This window comes from Balearica regulorum, chromosome 15 (genome assembly GCF_011004875.1).
Source record: "Balearica regulorum gibbericeps isolate bBalReg1 chromosome 15, bBalReg1.pri, whole genome shotgun sequence".
NCBI lineage: Eukaryota > Metazoa > Chordata > Aves > Gruiformes > Gruidae > Balearica > Balearica regulorum.
Genome location: NC_046198.1, coordinates 1,540,016 through 1,558,257, shown reverse-complemented (window position 1 = coordinate 1,558,257; position 18,242 = coordinate 1,540,016). Strand labels below are relative to the sequence as shown.

The 18,242-nt window shown below is 51.9% G+C and overlaps 2 protein-coding genes across 6 annotated transcripts in view; one reads left to right on the top strand and one right to left on the bottom strand.

Moving 5' to 3' along the window:
• The window catches only part of SEC14L5 (SEC14 like lipid binding 5), a 41,344-nt gene extending 36,702 nt beyond the window's left edge, over window positions 1-4,642 (top strand). For all 5 annotated transcript variants that reach the window (XM_075767506.1, XM_075767507.1, XM_075767508.1 and 2 more), the window contains one exon: window positions 196-4,642. In XM_075767506.1, the coding sequence (XP_075623621.1) occupies window positions 196-301 (106 nt within the window). In that variant the 3' untranslated portion in view covers window positions 302-4,642. The remainder of the gene's footprint in view (window positions 1-195) is intronic.
• A 328-nt stretch (window positions 4,643-4,970) lies between these two features.
• NAGPA (N-acetylglucosamine-1-phosphodiester alpha-N-acetylglucosaminidase) lies at window positions 4,971-18,231 on the bottom strand. The gene is made up of 12 exons (XM_075767271.1): window positions 18,075-18,231; window positions 17,257-17,742; window positions 12,322-12,461; window positions 11,666-11,774; window positions 11,264-11,392; window positions 10,220-10,428; window positions 9,056-9,103; window positions 8,582-8,710; window positions 7,317-7,448; window positions 7,076-7,133; window positions 6,288-6,533; window positions 4,971-5,547 (listed from the first exon to the last, which is right to left on the bottom strand). The coding sequence occupies exons 1-11, from the start codon at window positions 18,197-18,199 to the stop codon at window positions 6,299-6,301; spliced, it is 1,800 nt and encodes a 599-aa protein (XP_075623386.1). The 5' UTR covers window positions 18,200-18,231; the 3' UTR covers window positions 4,971-5,547; window positions 6,288-6,298.
• Between the last annotated feature and the right edge of the window lie 11 nt (window positions 18,232-18,242).

The following is an 18,242-nucleotide window of genomic DNA, read 5'->3' as shown; positions in this document are numbered from 1 at the left end:
AGCTAAGAAAAAAGATGTCTGTGACTGATTTTTCACCATGACGCAAGGGAACGCTGGGATTCTTGGAAACAAACTTGAAAATGATGTGATAAAAAATAAAACACGTCATAAGGTATAAGTTGACCTGTCGGATGTATAGAGTTATCTGTTAATAGCTGCCTTCCTAAGAAATGCATCTGTTTTCTCCCATCCCAGGGGATCCATGTCAAGCCTGGAATCTTGCAACAGCGGCTTTTCCCAGCTGAGTGGAGCAACGACATCTTCCAGCCAGTCCCAGAGCAGCTCCCATCTTTCTAGATAGCAGGGCCGAGGCTACTGCGGCAAGGAAAAATCGCTCCGGGCTTCCTGGCCGCCCCAGAGCTGATCTGTGCACCAGACCAAAGAGCCTACAGGGGCTGAGCTTTGAGGCAGTCGTTCGTGTGACCACAGGTAGCAGCCCTTCGGACAGAGAGCGCCTTCTGGGAGCTATTTTAAACATAAAAATTTACAATTTAAATGGCAGATTTAGAAATTTTTATATCAGATGCCTACTTCTCCGTAGTCTTTTTCACAAATTGTGTTTTTTTGGATGAATGTCAGTTTGCATGACTCCGTGTATTGCTCAACTTCAAAGGGCTCTTTCCAATCAGTCCTTTTCCTACGCGTGGTAGAGGAGACTGATGTTGCCTTATCTGTTTGATTTGTAGGACTAGATTATTCATGTGTAGCAAAACTAATCTAGTTTTCTGGGTGCCCAGGGTACCAATTACATGTCAGAAAGTAAAGTGGGCATTTCAGGTGCAGGGACTTGAAGCAAACTGTAAATAACCTTAATACAGATCGGATGTTTCAGAAATTAGTTCCAGGTCAAACCTAAAACCTCTTCCAATCTGAGAGGATGCTATTAGGAAATGTGTTGGATTTTTTTAACCCACTGAGACACAATGATTTTTCTAGAAAGTACAGGCAGAAAACCTGCCTCCAGTAAACAGCGTCTTTAAGAAAGACTATTTTTCCTTTTTCCTCAGGTTTACAAGCAATAATGAGTAGATCTGACCCATCTCGTCAAAATGGATGGGAACTGAATCAAATTATAAAGGGCTAAGAAAAGCAATATTTTATTTCCTGAAGGCACAAAATTTTATGGCAGTATTATAGAACTTGCGTCTTTAAAACATAAGTTAACTTGAAGAGAAAACTTAAAAAAAAGGCATGTATGTATTTAAGCACTTACTGAAATATATTTATTCAAATACTAGCTTATTTAAAATTAATTTTTAACTTATTTATAATTTCAGAAATGACTATTTATTAAATTAGTCACCTTTTTTAATGGGACGAACTTTGCTTTAGAAAGGAATAACTGATTGTCTTCAATCCCAAGAAATCTTTCTATTTAGGTTCTAATCTTTCGTGATCACTGGATGTTCTTGCGTAAAGGGCTGTACTGTACAGAGCATTTGGGGTAAGGGCTGTGCGTCGTCTTTTCCTGCAGGGTAAGGTTTGAGTCCAATCCTTTTTGGACTCTAGAGGGACGTTTCTAAACCCTAAGAAGCAAGGATTGGGTTCAGGAGTTGTAAGAAGATAGTGCATTGTTGTGACACACCCCAAAATACTGTGTTTGTCCGTAATCTCCACTGATCATTCCAGAGATTAGATGTGTAGCAAAGCTGCTGGTGATCCATTGGTCAGGTTGGGTAGCAGAGTTATCCCTGTGCTTGTCTGGTTGTGGGGTGGGGGAAGCCCAGGTGGAGGTGGAAGCGTGGTTTCCGTGTATCCAGGGCCATCTTCCTCAGTAAAGGCTCAGGGTTTCTCTCCCTCTCACCATGTTTTTATTAAGGTTGATGGAATCTGTGCAGCTAAGAAAAACATAGGTGTAAAGTAGTTCCTTCTAACCTTGCTTTTTAATTAATTTTGAAGCATTGACAAAGGAGAAAAGAGGCCTAATATTTGGAACAATACAGGATGAAGAACTTGATTTGTTTGTGGAAGTTGCTTGGAGTTTTTTTTAAAGGAGTGGAGCCAAGGAAATTCCCACCCTGCATCTCTCACTGTGAGAGCAGAACTGGCCTCCGGGAAAGCTCTGATGTCAGAGAATTCCCCAGTTTTGTGGACTTCCCCATTTCTCCCAGGTGAAGGAAACTTCTGTCTCTGGCACCTCAGCATGATTGCAGCCTGATAGAGAGGGAGACCTGCTACCTTTGCTCTGGAAAATCAAGAGTTCTGGAATTGAAAGTGCATGTGTGTATCCCTCATGGAAAATCCCTTACCTGTAACTAATTCTGATGCTAGAAATAGTTTCAAACTGACTGCCAAAGCATCGAGAGCAAACCCAGCTGCCTCCTCCCCTGCTGTTTCAAGATTTCAGCTTCTTGTGGCTTCTTATGTGGTTGGTCACGTCCCATGGTGGTAACATCCCTGTTTTCCCATGGTTTGCCCTGGTTAAGAATACCTTCTGTTGCATTGGGTATTTTTTATTTATTTTAAAATGTGACATGTGCTGTTCTCCTCCCACCAGTAAGAGTAAACCCCTTGGTTTTCCTCTGGGTCCTGCTCTGCTGCCCCACACAAGATTGCTGCATGCTTTGGTTTGGGAAGCAGCTTGTGAGCTCTCATCAATTTTAAGCAATATCACCTGGGTGGTTTCACCTACCAATTTACTTGGCTAGCAATGTAAATAATCCAATATGGATTTTATTTTTTTCCCCCTGAATGTTAAGGTAACAGGAGAAAGAGAGCAACAGCCTGGATGTTGTGGCTGGTGCTGTGCTGTGCTTTTTAAACCTGACTTTGTGAACTGCAGGTACAAGAGAAGCCGAATTCTTCTAAAACACGTCTCCCCCCCCCCCCCCCCCCCCCGCTAAAATGATGTCAGTGCGCTTTAGAAAATAAAATGCGCTGTCGTCTTCACAGCAACCTCTTGTGAGTTGAGACTGGGAGGGTTCTGGATTCTGGCTCCCTGGGAGCCACTCGGCTCTCAAAAATCTTGTAAGCCAGAACCTTGCAAAATGGACTCCAGTTTTGGGTGCTGAGCTAGAGATGCAGCAAAGCCCTCCCTGTTCCCCAGCACCATCCCAGCAGCTGCTCTTCAGTGAAGTCGTTGAGCTGGGGCTGTGTTCAGGTAATTAGCTGGGTACTTAAACCCAGCTCCTCAGTAAATTGGGGCTTTCCCCTCTTTCAAATGTTCTGTATGCAAAACACAATACCTACCTCAGAGCTGTTGCCGTGTTTAACGTGCGATATGAGATCTCAAGAGAAAGGCTGCCATGCTGGAGGTGCAAAGTGCTGCGCCATTGTTTACAGTTAAATATGGCCATATGTGAAACCTTTATTCTTAGCAATTTCTACAGGTTTGCCGCATCCCGCCACTCCCTGGCAGGAAGCAGGGATGCAGGACTGGGAAAGGCCAACAGAGCACGTCACCAGTGCGCACACAGCGAAGGTGGATGTCAGACTAGACTTGGGGCAAAGCCAGAATGCAGTAACGCAGTCATTTTGGCTGAACATATTGCTGTCTTTCAGGTTTGAAAAGGTTTTTGTTTTTTTTACCTGCTGTAGACAGAACAGCTTAGCCTTGAGGAGGGGCTGAGGGAGACTCTAGCCAGGAAGGTGAGGAAGCAGCAGCGCTGGCTGCTTTACCACTGACCCATGTCAAGGGTTAAGCTGTGAACTGAACGCACTCTTACACCGTCGGCAGGGAGGAACTGAGCGTGTGCTGGTTGTTTCTCAGCTTCCTGTACTCTCTGTTGGGGAAAGAGCAGTCCTGATTGTCCTGCTGTGAGGGAATTCCGGGAGACCACAGTCGCTCTGGCTGTGCAGATACGTGTACGGACGTTCTGACACAGCTTTGTCTTAGGTCTCGCTTCAGTCTTGCGGCAGCCACTTTAGTTGTATCAATTCCCTTTCAGGAACAGGAAAAAACCCCAACTTCTAATAAGAACTTATTATCCCAATTTGGTTTACTCATCAAAATATTGTGAAAATCCAGTCATCTTAAATCTGTAACACTGCAGCTCAGAATTCCTGGTTGGAAGTGGTGAGCCGAACTGCTCAGCTGGGCTGTGAAGCTGCTGTGTATTGACGCAGTTGCTAAGGCCAGCCGTGCTGGAGTCACAAATCCCCTATTTCAAAATGCATTTTACTAGCTCACACCTCTTTAATATCCGAATTGTTTATACTGTGAGCCAAACAATGCAAGAAATGGAGTTATTGGACTCTTAAGGACTAAAATTGACAAGCACTTGTCAAAGATTCCTGCATGCTATTGGCTTTAATATTCCTCCAACATGTTTGTGATAATTCTTATACCTGATTATTTCTCTCTTGGAAGGCTAAATTGGAATCATGTGACATGCATTGGCTTTTAATGACATCAGCATCCACTTCCAAGCTATTAGTTACATACATAAGTTAAATGGGCATTAATTTTTTTTTAAGCACTTTCTCTCCCTTGCAGCTGTCTTCATTTTTAGATATTGAAGGTCCTTTTTTTTTTTTCTTCTCAGCCAAAAAACCCCCAAACATTGTTTAAGAGCACACTAGCAAACACAGAGTGCTTTGTAACCTGTTACTTGACAACAGATGTACTTAGTTACGGTATTTGTAGGTTCTGGTAGGAGCTGTATGTTTCTGTATGTTGGAAATAAAGCATCTTTAAAGAACATGTCTGATTGTTTGATGCAACCGTTCAAACTGTGCTGAACTCTGAAAACTGAAGTGTGTCTGCTGCTCTTTACCCATGGAAACAGAGGGGGGGTCTTGCTTATATTCAGTTATTCCTCCTTTTTAACTATTCTTATTTTTTCCTGTAGAACCAGCATTTTTTGTTTATTTTCATACCACAGAGCAGGCTGGTACAACACATCCTGCAGTGCAGTTGGTTATTTAAAATACAAAGGGCCCACTGGGTTCCGATGGCCAGCTGAGATGAACTGGGCAAGGAGTGTGTCTTCCTTCTGCAACTGGGTGTTAGGAATTTGAGTTTCAGGCAGTTGTTACTAATAGACTTTATTCAAGTTTCAAATATTCTTCTGTAAATAATAAAAAAATAGAATCTTGATTTACAGGTTGATTTGATGCCAACAGTGGCACAGAAATTACATATCCTTGGAGAGATACAAACAGAGTGCATAAAAACATTAATGTTCAGGCTCAGACAGGCTTTCACACCCCCCCACCCCCCTTTGCAGCATTAAAGTGGCGCGTTAAAGGCAGGTCTTCCCTCACGTGGAAGCGAACTCAAATACATTGGTTTTGTGGTGTGTTTTGGGGTTGTTTTTTTTTTAAATACCTTGTGCAAAGATGTCTTCCAGTAAAATGTCTGCTTTCCAGCTGAGATACCTTGGGGTGCTTGAAGCACGCACCGGTGGGGGTCCCAGCTCGCTGCTGGCAGTCGTTCCCTTGGAGGAGGGAAGCGTGGTTCTAGCAGCAGCGAGCAAGGGCCACTGCAGCGGTGTCCTGCTGGCCGAGGGCAGCAGGGGCTCATCGGGGCCGGTGGTGTCATGCTGCTGCTGTCTCCTCCCTTCCCCGGTGGGAGAGCTCACCCTCAGTAGCTGCCCACAATGGCTTCTGGGAGGTACAAGAGAATGCAAGAATGAATATTTCTTATTTTTAACTGAAAAGGCTTTTTACGTTGCTGTACTGTACCAAAACTGCAGTGCTCATGAAGACTACTCCTAGGAGTAAGGATTCACTAAGAAAACACTCTGGCCCTGCAGTCAGTATAGGCCAGGTAAAGAAAGTCAGGTGCAAGTCAGCCTTTGAGCCTACCATGGTGGGCAGGAGGAGGGATGCTGTGGTTTTATCGTGTGCTGTACCTGTTGCAACATTTTAAACCTCTTTTTTCAGTTTTCTGACAAAAGTCTGAGCTTACCAGGGAAGGGCAGATAATTACAGACTACACCACCCTTAGGCCAGCTTCCTTAAGCCTAGCTTTATGCTAGAGGCAATTTATTCTGCATCTTAAAATTATTTACTATTGCTCGGGTGAGAAGGGACCTTCCTGCAGTGCCTGTGGCTTACACCCCTCACCTGTTTCCCTCAAGCACTGGAAGGAACCAGCCCTTCTCCTTTCCCCCTGCAGAACTCCCTCACCCACCTGTGCATGTGGACGCTGGCCCTGTGGCTTGTGCCCTGTGGCTTGTGCCCTGCATCCTCTCATGGCAGCTCATTTCTCAGCCTTGTTTGCTCCAGCTGGAGCAGCGAAGGGAGGGAAGCCAGGCCAGAAATGAGGCAGTTTCCTGAGCTGCTCTTGGGTTACACAGGTTTTACGTCCTGGGGCTGAACGGAGTCAGTGCGGAGTAAAATACCTCATCTCTTCTCATCCGGGACTCTGGAGGAGCGCCTGACTCTGGTCCTGGGGATCTTCTGGCTCGCAGGCAGCAGATGTGGAGGGGTGACTGGCTTCCCCGTTCATCTCCCTCAGGGGCTGGTAGAGATAGCGGCCGCTCTCACGGTGCCTCTCTGACCGCGCCTTGAGAAAAAGGCCTGCGTTTCCCAGGGCGCTGATCACGAGCAGCAGAGCCAAGACAGAAGTCACAGAGACACAGGTTTTTCTGTCAGATATAAGAAAAATCCATGTAAGTAAAATATCTCGACCTGCTTTCACACGTTCCCAGTGTGCAAATGACTTCTCAAGGTTTGTACTCCCTTCTCTGTCACCACAAGCTGGTGGTTGTGCTCTCGGGCAGGTGAGAACGTGCTTTGGGACAGCCTGTGCCTGCAGAGCGGCTGCAGCTTCACCAGTGCTGCAGGAGCCGTGCTCCAGCCTCAGACCTGTCCTTGTCCTTTTGTTGCACGTGCAGGGTGAGAGTGAAAGTGGGTCTTGCTTAACTGTAAGCTGCAGAGCGCCAGGGTCAGAGCACGAGCTGCCACGGATGGGGCTTCAGCTCCATTTTTGTCACCTCGCCTTCCCTCTCCTCATTTTTCCCAGCGCGAGATAGAACGAAGTCAGAACGCGGACGCTGCAGGCAACGCGACAGCAGGTCTGACCCGCTGGCAGCCAGGAGCTGAACGACTCCATCGGTGAGCAAGTGCTGGCATAGACTGTGTGTGTGTGTGTGTGTGTACACGTAGATGATGAGTATTACACACTTACTCTGACAGAGAGAACTTTTTGCTCCTTCCCTTATTCTGGGAAGCCAAACACTGCCCAGCTGAAAAAGAACAGAGGGAAGAGGGGCAGTGTTAGGGGGAAGGTGTCAAATTGTCGGATTCCACTGACAAAGGGTGGAATTACTTGGTAACTGAGCAAACAGAACATCATGCACCAAAGCTGCTTTTCTAACTTTTTTTTTTTTTTTTTTAATTTTTAACCACCCCCCTGCAGTCAGAGGTACCTTTGTTTAACTGGTCCTGTATGGCCGAGTCGTAGGTGACGTTGCAGCTGCCTGTCTCCCGGTCGCAGGGACACGCGTGTTCACACGCACAGGGCTTCTGGCAGTTCGGTCCATACCAGCCCATGGGACACTCTAGGGAATCCATGAGAAAGAAGTCGGTCATCACCAAAGCTCTGCGTGCTCCAAAACCATCCTGTCTGTCGCCACGGCTCCGCCGTGCCTGTTTCCTCCCCAGCTCAGGCAGGATGGGTGCGTTCTGAGCTTTAGGAGAGGCTCCGACCTCGCCTACATCTCGCTGAGGTATTCGTGTTGCATGGCGATCTCTGGCCACTTTGCTTCCCCTGCGGTTTTTCTCCCTGCAACACCTGAACTATGGCCCCGCCATTTGGCTGGCAAGCGGAGGTGGAGGGGGCAGCAGCGGCCCGTTCCCAAAGGGAAGCAAGTGCTCGTGTCTGAGTACACGCATCCACGGCGCTGAGCAGCCGGGGCCCCGGGTTTCCTGCAGCCTGACAAAGCTGTCCTGCCTGCCCACCCTGCTTCCTCCAGCAGCCCGAAAGCACCAAACTGTGAGTAAACTGTGAGTTAACTGCGGGTTAACTGCTGTTGGTTTGTTTAGTCAATGAGAAGGTTTTGTAAAACAGGAATTGGGCTGGCTGAGAGTTCCAAGGCTGGGAACAAAGCATCGCTAATGTAACTGTGCACACAAGAAGTTCACACCCACGCTGTAATTAAGTTGTTCTGTCACCAGAGCAGGCTGTTCAGTCAGATGCACGGGGGCCTCGAGTGCTTCAGAAAAGCTGGCGTGGTTACACAATCGAGAACATCACTGGCTCTGGTAGCACCAGCACATACACAGCCGGAGTGTGGAGGCTGTCAGCCCGAACAGCCCTTCAGAGCATTTCACAGTCGCTGACTTAGATCACCTGAAGCTCCAGCTACAGGCAGGGCTGGTGCAACACCCTCAGGCGAAGGGTATTCGGGTTTTCATGTTCTACGCTCACGTGCTTAGGAAAGCAAAGTGGGTTTTGGGGCAGAGACTAGCCAGGCATCCACGCTTTTCTAATGACAAAGAAAACTTCTCTTTCCTCTCTGCTTCCTCCTTTTCTTTTCAGCCTGTTTGGGGATGACGGGCGAGCTGGCAGGTTGTGAGGTTCGGGCCTGAGCCTGTCTGGCCAAGCTCGCCCCTGCTTTGCCTACGAGAGGCGGTTCAGGTGTGACACAAGCTCCTCTCCCCAGCCCAGGCTGTTATTTGGAGCAGCCCTTACCTTGCTCGCAGCTGGTGCCGTAGTACCCAGCGGGGCAGGAACAGGCTCCGTGCATGGGGTCACACGAGCCACCGTTGCGGCACTGGCATTTCTGGGTGCAAGCATCCCCATAGAAACCGCTCGGACAAGCTACGGGAGACGAGCAGAGATCTCATCAGGGCCCTCATCGCAAAGGCAAGCAATCCCACCCCGTGCTTACACCCAACGGAGGAGTCGCTGGCAGAGAGCGTTGGTAGGCGCTCAAAGAACAGACACTGAGCCTGTGCCTTGAGCAAGGGCTTAAAGTGCTTCACCCCGAGCCCCTCCTAAGATGCTCCGTCTGCACTTAAACTCACGCTGGCAAAAAGAGGCAGCCCCCGCGCAGCCTCTCCCTTCTCTGCTCCCTCTTGGGGAGCCACCACCCTGCAGGCAGCCGGGGGTGGTTCACACTGTCCTGCTGCCAGCTGTGAAAAGCGGAGTGGAAGTCAGCATTACCTTCGCTGCAGCTGCTGCCGGTCCAGCCAGCATCGCACCGGCATCCAGCTGTGCAAACACAAACAAGCATTAACAACACCAGGGAAAGACTTGGAAATAGCAGGTACTTAAAATTAGGAGCATCTGCGTCTTGGGGCGTCCTCTAAACTTTCCCTGCCTCTACCAGGGAACCCACAGAAAAGGAATCCTGAGCTCACAGAGGGGTTAGGGTCAAACACTCCCACTCCAGCTGCCAGACACAGCAGAACCTCCTGCCACTTGGGTTTCGAAAGATTAACTCTGGGTCAGTGATGAACAACACCTCTACCCACTGAGCTCTGCCCAGTCACGTCACTGGCACAACCCTGGCTGTGAGTTGAGCCAGGGAGGTAGCAAAAAAACCAGGAAAACAGGATTGAGCAGGCATGGGAGAGCAGAAGCTGGGGGGTGGGGGGCACGTTACAGCAGTCCCTAGATTCAAAACAAGTTTATGGAAGAGTAGCAATTGCTCACTTGTAAAAATCGTGAAGCAGGAGAGTCAAGTAAAGAAGTAACAATAAGGGGAGGGAGCAGAACTCAGCTGCTTTGTCATACAGTGTAATACAGTGCCCTTCCCATCAGCAGATTTACAAATGAACCAGGAGCACAACCCCAGGGGGGCGGGAAGGGAAACTGAGGCACAGAGTCTGAATTCCAGCCCTATTACAGGCACAGTTTCCAGATCTGAGTCTCATCCTAGCCCTGCTGCCGTCTCCTAAAGACAACATCTTGTGACCATCTCCACTGCTGCTTCAGATGCTGGAGGGAAGGGGGAGCGCCTCTGTGCACCCGGAAGGTACGAAGGGCTGAGGCACACCGCACCAGCCAGCTCCCCACATCAGGGCACGGGCTGGCCAGACTGTCAGCACCTGCAGCCCTAAAAGGCTGCGCTCCGGGGCCGGGAAACCTTCCCAAGGCTGCTGCTGGTGCCAGTTCACGTGAGCTACGCCCCTTCACACCAGGGCGGGAGAGGACCCCGTGGACCAGCTGGGACTGCACACCATGACACGCTCAGGCCCCACCGTGCTGCCTCGTGGGCAGGTAAGCAATATTGCCCTCGTACACACCGCCCGGGTCCCCACTTCCTCTAGAGCTACCCACGGACAGCCCTGCGTTAGGTCTTCTCTGCGCACCACAGCGACTCACCATCGGTGCAGATGCCGTGCAGGCTGCAGTTGGAAGGGCCGCAGTCCAAAATGTCACAGGCTGGGCCCCTCCAGAAGCCCCCGGCGCAACGGCACTCCCCTTCCACGCAGTCCCCGTGACCGCTGCAGTCTGCGGGCTCGCAGGCGGGCTCATGGACGCACACAACGGTCGAGATGCTCCGAGGGCAGCGCCACATGTTGTCAAAGGAGCTGGGGACAGAAGACGGGTCCCGTAAGGCGTGCAAGCACTGCGCTGCTCCCAGCCCTACGCCAAACCAGTAAATATCCATAAATTTTCATCCTGATTCATGTTAGCAAATGAGAACACTAATAATAGGAAAATATAAAACTAGATTTGAGTCAATGTTGTAACTAAGCATTAACTCCTATTGGAAAGAATCACTTCAAACACGGAATTACAGAAAGCAACACACAAGGAAAATCTCCCTTTAAGCAGGCTCAGCTTCCCTAACTTAGGCGTTCAACACACCTTTTCTTGAGCATTATTTGCTTTGATATAAGTGACGTCGTTGCAGTTATAGCAACACTTGGCTTTCTGCTGTCGACTGCAAGCTGAATTTAAAATCCCTTCATGTTTACAGTCAGAATTGACTGAAAAGCTAAATTCAAAGTTCTTTAGGTACCCTCACGTGAGACAGGGCAGGGTCTCCAAGTGAATGTTTCTCTTCCATGATAATAAGCTGTTGACAGATCTCTGCTAACTCCTGTAACTGTGCAGCTCTGAATCTCCTGGTCGAAGAGCCGCTTCCGTATCTGATTCCCACATCGGGCCACTCAGTCATGGCAACAGCTTTGCTGCATGTCTGAAAACAGCTAAACTTTAACCCTGGAGAAAAACATGTAGCCCCTAATCCCCTTTCGAGTCGCTCTCTCCCTCAAAACCTGTGACTCGCCTTTACATTGTGAACTCCTGGCAGCACAGACTGACGCCCTCGCAGAGCAGAGGGGTGGGACCGAGCTCTGCGCGCTGACGGGAGCCGCGCGGTTATTTCTGCAGCCCCGGATACGTGCCGCCAGCACCTACCAGTGCTCAGACGGGTAGCTTGCCAGGGTCCCGTTTAAGACCAGTGTTGCAGACCCTCCACCATCCAGGTTGATGGCATTGATGATTCCTTGTTTCTTCAAAAATTCAGCCATTTCCCAGAGGTTGACCCTGCAAAAGCAAATAGTTGTTCGTTTGTGCTCTTTGACTTCAATGAACCTGCAGGACTAGAGCTTGGTGCCTCTCCTGGGTGGCGGGGGAAGCTCTCCTATCCCAGGTATGCTGGGAAAGACGCCCAACAGCGGTGTCACCAACTGACCTCTGCAAGTCTCTGCCTTGAAACGGATTATAGCTGGCAGCTGCAGAGCCCCCCCAGTTCCAGTGACAGAATTTAAAGACAGATCTTGCACCCGCCCCAAGCCCTGACCACGACCCCGGCCTTACCCTCTGGATTCTGTCTGTCCATCCACATGAACCAAGACCAGCTGCCCCTGCCTGTTGTGTCCAACCGCAGTCCTGGCTGATATCACATTGATGAACTTGTCAAAGGTTCCTGTGCGGGAGAGGGAATAATTCACGTACCAGCTGGGTGATAGAACTGGCCGTTTAGACACATCTGTCTGCAAAACAGCTGCCAGCAAGGAGCTCATCTAAACCGAGACACAATGAGAACAGAGTCCAGGTTCCTCTTGTTCACCCAAGCCCATCCAGGAATAAGTTTTCCACTCTTGTTAACTTTTTCTCTGGCACAGGGACAAAGACGGGGATTCACAAGCCCTCAGTTTTAAACACCTGTAAGAGGCATCTGCTTTGAGTTTCTCTGGACAAGTATTAATACCAACCACACCAGCGCTATTCGCAGCCCTCAGCAAATTCTATTCAACAACCCAGAACAGGCGAGTGTGCCCTCATCTTGCAGGCGGCCTATCTCCCTACTGCACTTGTCGCAGACCCGGGATAAAGCAGCACAGAAGAAACGTAGACCTCTTGAGTGAGTAGCAAACTGCAACTAGACAACGTAAGTTTCCACTGTTCCTTCCAACAGCCCCACCAGAAGGACAACCTATAGCCAGGCTGAAGCTGGGCTTTGTGATACTTACCTGTGGTTTGAATTTCATCGCACTCAGCCATTTGGCTCTGATGGATGTACACTTCTCCATCTCTTAGGAGCCAAACCACTCCGCTCACAAGCTGCACAAAAGGGTTTGCTTGATCCAAGACATCTTCCTCAGACAGGTAACTAGGAAAGAGAGAGCAGGAGGGGTTACCCACAGTCACAGCAGTGTCGTGTAAAAGCCTCTGCTGCTGCCAGCAGCTCCAGGAGGCGTGAGAAGGGGAGGAGGTGGCCGAATGAAGGCTAGCTACATCCAAAACTAGAGGCCAAGCAGTGCAAAACATCACTTTAGTAGCCAGAGTGGACCGTGTTCTCTGCTATTCTGCACAAAACTTGGCAGTTTTAATGATTTAATGATGGTCCCAGGCCACTGTGTGTGAAACAACTCCTGCCAACAACGTGGCCAGTGGACCCGAGCCAGGATAATAAGGGCAAAAAGCATCTGGCAGAGCACGAGGGCAGAGCCGTTGCCAAACACTCAGGGATCTGGGGAAGCAGCTGTAACATCTCGCTGTCTGTCAGCTTCCATTCTGCAGAAGTGACACCAAACAGCTTTAGAGAGGGTTTTCAGGAACAGCATCCAGCCTGCCTACAGCTGCGCTGAGGGAAGACACTGCTGGACGCTGCCCGCTCCCCTCCGGCTGGGAAAGAACTTCCTTGGCTCTTCCAGACACCAAAACCTTTCACTGAAGAGTCAGACAGTAAAAGGATTGCTCAGCAGCCACTTCCATGATCGGGCGTTGTGTGAATATCCCAAGGGATGTTCTTCTCTCAAGAATGAGGGTGCTGAGTAACACCTGCCTCATCAGAAGCCCATGCCAGATGTTTGCAACTGGCAGGAGAGGACAGCAGCGAAGGTTGGGGCTGAAAGCTGTGCTTTCGCCGTAAGCTCTGCCAGTGGGTTTTGGTTTAAAACTGATCACTCCGCGCACTCCAGACATGTCCTGTGGGAGCTGGATGCTCAACTTTTGGTTTTTTTAGTATCCAGGACCGCAGCTGAACAAAGCTTTGTGCTTCGTAGAAAAGTGTAATTGAAAATACCTGAATGGAAAATGTGCCAAAAGAAATCCCTTTACCCATGGAAGGGACCACAATGAACACAGCTGAAAATGGATCAAATCACACACAGCTTGAGCACGGACTAATTGGACTAATCAACTGGCAGCTTTTAAAGCCTGCAGTGTCTGGGTGGCAGAGGCAGCATCTTTGCTAGGTGGGAGACAACAATGTGCCCTGGTGCACCATCCTGCTGATGACCATATAGTGCAAAGTACTTTTCTCACTGCCCTGACAGTCCAAATTATTTACACCAAAGCTATTTCTAACGTCACGTTTTGGTTCTCAGGGCTGTCAGAGAACTGCTGCATGCTAAAGCCCTGGCTTGGGACCTTGCTGAGCTGAGGGCACGTGGGAGTGGGCTAGCAGAAGGGTGGAGAATGCAGCCAACAGACGCAGCAGCCTCCAGACTGCTTCTCGTTCTTCTGAGACCGTAAGAACCTCTGGGAACCCTTCTAGGGCCTTTGGGTGCCTGCAGCTGCTGGGGAAGGGGAGCTACCAGGGGCTTTTACTTCCAGCAAGCACTAACAGTTCCTGTGTCAGCTATTCCTCATCACAGGGTGCTTCGAGCTTTTGTCTCCAGCTGATTCAAGTGTCACACACCCTTTCAGTTGCTGCCCAGAAGAGGCCTGTACAACAGCCAGGCTGTGACCACAGCTCCCAGGAGCCAAGGGATGCGCTGGCTGGTGCGGTGGAGAGCTGGAAACTCTGCAGAGGGCAAAGTCTGTGGTGGCCCCAGCACAGCAGACACCTCGATTCATCCCACGCTGTGGAGGGAGAAGGCAGCACTCGGGCTGCAGGGATAGCTGGTGTCTCTTGCTGAAGCTGGGGCCAAGGGAAAGCATCCTAGTGTGTGCTGCTGAGACAAGGAGCTGTGGGAGGAGGTCTGCATCCTGTGCAGCAGCAGGGATGATCCCAGACTGGTGGGGGCTGGCAGGGACCTCTGGAGATCATCTCGTCCAACCCCCTGCCAGAGCAGGATCACCCAGAGCAGGTCGCACAGGATGGTGCCCAGGCGGGTTTGGAATCTCTCCAGAGAAGGAGACTCCACAACCTCTCTGGGCAGCCTGTCCCAGTGCTCGGTCACCCGCAGAGGGAAGAAGTTTTTCCTCATGTTCAGATGGAAGTTCCTCTGTTCCAGGTTGTGCCCGTTACCCCTCGTCCTGTCACTGGGCACCACTGAGAAGAGTCTGGCCCCTTCCTCTAGACACCCACCCTTTAGATATTGATAAGTGTTGATCAGATCCCCTCTCAGTCTTCTCTTCCCCAGGCTAACCAGCCCCAGCTCTCTCAGCCTTTCCTCATACCAGAGATGCTCCAGGCCCCTCCTCATCCTTGCAGCCCTCCGCTGGACTCTCCCCAGTAGTTCTCTGTCTTGAACTGGGGAGCCCAGAACTGGACACAGAACTCCAATGATGAGAAAGAGACGGACAGATCTTCCCTAACAGCCTGCAGAAACAAAACCCTGAACGCCACAATGCCCAGAAGGAGCACCCAGGATCTGGTCACTGGGGTGGCAAATACTGTGATGATGATGATGGCTGGAAGTCTGCGAGCTCTGGCACCAGGAGGGAGCTCCTTCTCCACCCAGGTTCAGTGCTCGGGGAGCAAGCAAGGGGCTGGGAGCTCTGTGAAATGCTACGTCTGTGCCAGCCGAGCCCGAACCCTGCAGCAGCACTGGGGAAGGTGGGGGAGTGATGGGGGGGAAGCTCCTCGCTGTGGGGGGCAGAGCCCCCACCTGCTAACCTCGCTAGGGAGGTTTGTGTTGGGGCTCAGATCTGGGATGGTGTGGGAAGACTGCGGAGGCTTCTCCAGCCCCCAGATTATTACCCCCTGCTGCTCTTCCACAGAGACACCAGCAGCACTGCTGGGGGAAGCCAGGAGCATATCATGAGTGACTGTGTGGCTCTGGGGGTGACAGCTGAGCGTGGCCCAGGTGGTCCTCTCCTCAGTCCTGCTGGTGAGGAGGAGGGGCTTGAGAAGCAGTGCGTGGGTTCTGTGGGTCAATGTGCAGTAGCACAGCTCATGTTGTCACCAGGAATTCGGCTTTTACAAGGATAGAACCCTCTCTGAGGGCTGACTGGCAGAGATGGCATCCTCAGGACCAAGTGAGGCAAAAGGAACTTCTGTGAAGAGACAACCTGGTGAGGAGAGCTTTGAACCAGGAACGACACAGGAGGGAGATAATCACCCCCTGTCAGGTGAGGAAATGGCAGACCAGGGTGGCAAGCAATGGCTGCAGTGTGACATGGACAAGAGAACTTGAAACAACAAGAGAATATAAACAAAAGGCGAGCTCAGCCATATGCACACAATTAAGGAAGCGGTGAGAGGACTTATGGGGAAGCTCTCGCCCTCTTCCTGGAAAATCAGAGTGGGTGCCTACACGGAGTTGTACAGTACCACAAGCAGTACAGGCGCAAACAGGAGCAATCGGAGGTCTGTACAGCTGCGGGGCTCTAACCTCCCTGGGATCAGGCAGAGATGGCGGGACAGTGCGTGGGAGTAGACTGCACAATGGATGGATACGGGGTCTTTAGGAAGAGCCTGTAGTCAGGGAAGGCGGTGGGAGAAGTGAGAGCCCCTGCCCTTTACATGAGAGAACAGCGGGAATGCCTGGAGCTCTGCCTGGGCACTGACCACAAGCTGGCTGAGGGCTTACGGGTTAGGATTAGAGCTCTGGCAGATCAACGTGGGTGATGTCATGGTTGGTGTCCGACACAGACTGCCTGGTCGGGAAATAGTAGGCAAGAACTTCTTCAGAAAACTGGAAAAAGCCTCCTGTTCACAGGCCCTGGCACTTAGTGGGGACTTTAACCATCCTGGTATCTGCTGAAAAGGCAACACAGCAGAGCACTGGCAATCCCAGAGGTGCCTCGATTTCTACTTAAGACAAACTTTTTTACTGTAAAGGGCGGTCAGTCACAGGAACGGGTTTGCCCAGAGAGGTTGTGGAGTCTCCATCCTCAGAGATGTTCAAAACCTGGCTGGACATAGAATCCCAGACTGGTTTGGGTTGGAAGGAATCTCAAAGCCCATCCAGTTTCCACCCCCTGCCATGGGCAGGGACACCCTCCACTAGCCCAGGTTGCCCAAAGCCCCATCCAACCTGGCCTTGAACACTGCCAGGGAGCCAGGGGCAGCCACAGCTTCTCTGGGCACCCTGTGCCAGGGCCTCAGCACCCTCACAGGGAAGGATTTCTGCCTCACATCTCATCTCCATCTCCCCTCCTGCAGCTTCAGGCCATTCCCCTTGGCCTGTCACTCCCTGCCCTTGTCACCAGCCCCTCTCCAGCTTTCCTGGAGCCCCTGCAGGGACTGGAAGGGGCTCTAAGGTCTCCCCGGAGCCTTCTCTTCTCCAGGCTGAACAAGCCCAACTCTCTCAGCCTGTCTCCACAGCAGAGGTGCTCCAGCCCTCGGATCAGCTTCGTGGCCCTGAGCAATTTGCTCCACCTAATGCTGTGCTGAGCAGGGTGTTGGATGAGGCACGTCCAGAGGTCCCTTCCAACCCCAGCGTTCCTGTACTACAGCCACAGCAGCTACATAGTCCGCTCTGCCTCTGCTCTCTGGGGAGGACAGAGACCTCTACCCCTTCTACCATAATCAAGTGTACCATGTTGGGAGAGGAGACACAGGAACCTAAGCAGCTAGAGATCATCAGAGTAACTTATCCAGCTTCTCTTCATCCTAGGAAAAAATGCCAATGGCCAGAGAGATAGCTCAGTGGGTAGAGGTAGGACATCCCTAATTTCAGTGTTCAAAGCATCCTTCTCTGCCTAGGAGAGGCCAAGGAGGCAGCGCCCGGGCAGTGCTCCCTGCCGCAGCAATGCCTACCAGTCTTCAGGAGGAACCTCCAAGTTCTTACCCGAACACCATGGTGCCATCCTTCCGGATGCCAAACTGAGCGTTTTGCAGGCCTCCAGAGTTTCTCACCAGCTTTCCATCGCTCACGACGTTCCCAAGGCACTCTCCGGTCCTCATGTCGAAGTACCCGCCGTTCTGGGCCACCAGACACTTCCCGAGCTTTGCGGTTTCTTCCACGGGGGCTCTGCGGTGAGCCTGGCAGCCTCCCGTGCCGCCCGGCTCCAGCACGGAGAAGGTCCTCAGGGGGTTCCTCACGAAAGTGAAGTGGCCATAGACCGCCCTGCGGTCCTCGCCCCCTGAGGGGACGTAAGAAACAAACGTTCTGGTGGTAGCCACTGGGCCGCCCGTCCCGTTGTCGCTGGGCCAGGTTTGGTGCGTTACGTTGCCGTACTTGAGGGGCTGGCAGTCTCGGACGTGCCGGTGGTGGTGGCGAGGGCCGTGCCGGGCCGGGAAGTAGGGCTGCAGCAGCGGGTCGCTGGGGGGGCTCCTGCAACGAGAAGAGCCGGTTGCCCGGTGGCTGCCCCGGCTGGGCCGTACGTGGCAGGACAGGAGCCGCCCGGCACCCGGTGAGGCGGGAAGGGCCTCACCGACACCCCGGGCCCCGCCGCTCCCCTGACACCCGGGAGTCCCCGGTACCGCTGCAACCCACCCCGGGTGAAGGGGGGCTGTCCCGCTTAGTACCTGCGCCACCGAGCCGACCTCAGGGCACCGGCTCGGCGGCGCCCGTCGAGAGCCCCAGTAGAGGAGCGGCCGGTTAGGGACCCCCGTAACCGGGACGGCAGGGCTGGCACCGCCCGGGGCACCCGCGCGGACACTCACCCGGCGCCGCGCGCTGCCTGCAGCCAGCCCAGCGCCGCCAGCGCCGCTGCCGCCACCACCGCCCGCCCCGGCCGCCGCCTCCCGCTGCCCCCGCCCGCGGCCCCCGCCGCCCCGCAGGCCGCCATCTTGGCGGGCGCTGAGCGGGAGGGCGGGCGGCGGGAGCGCCCT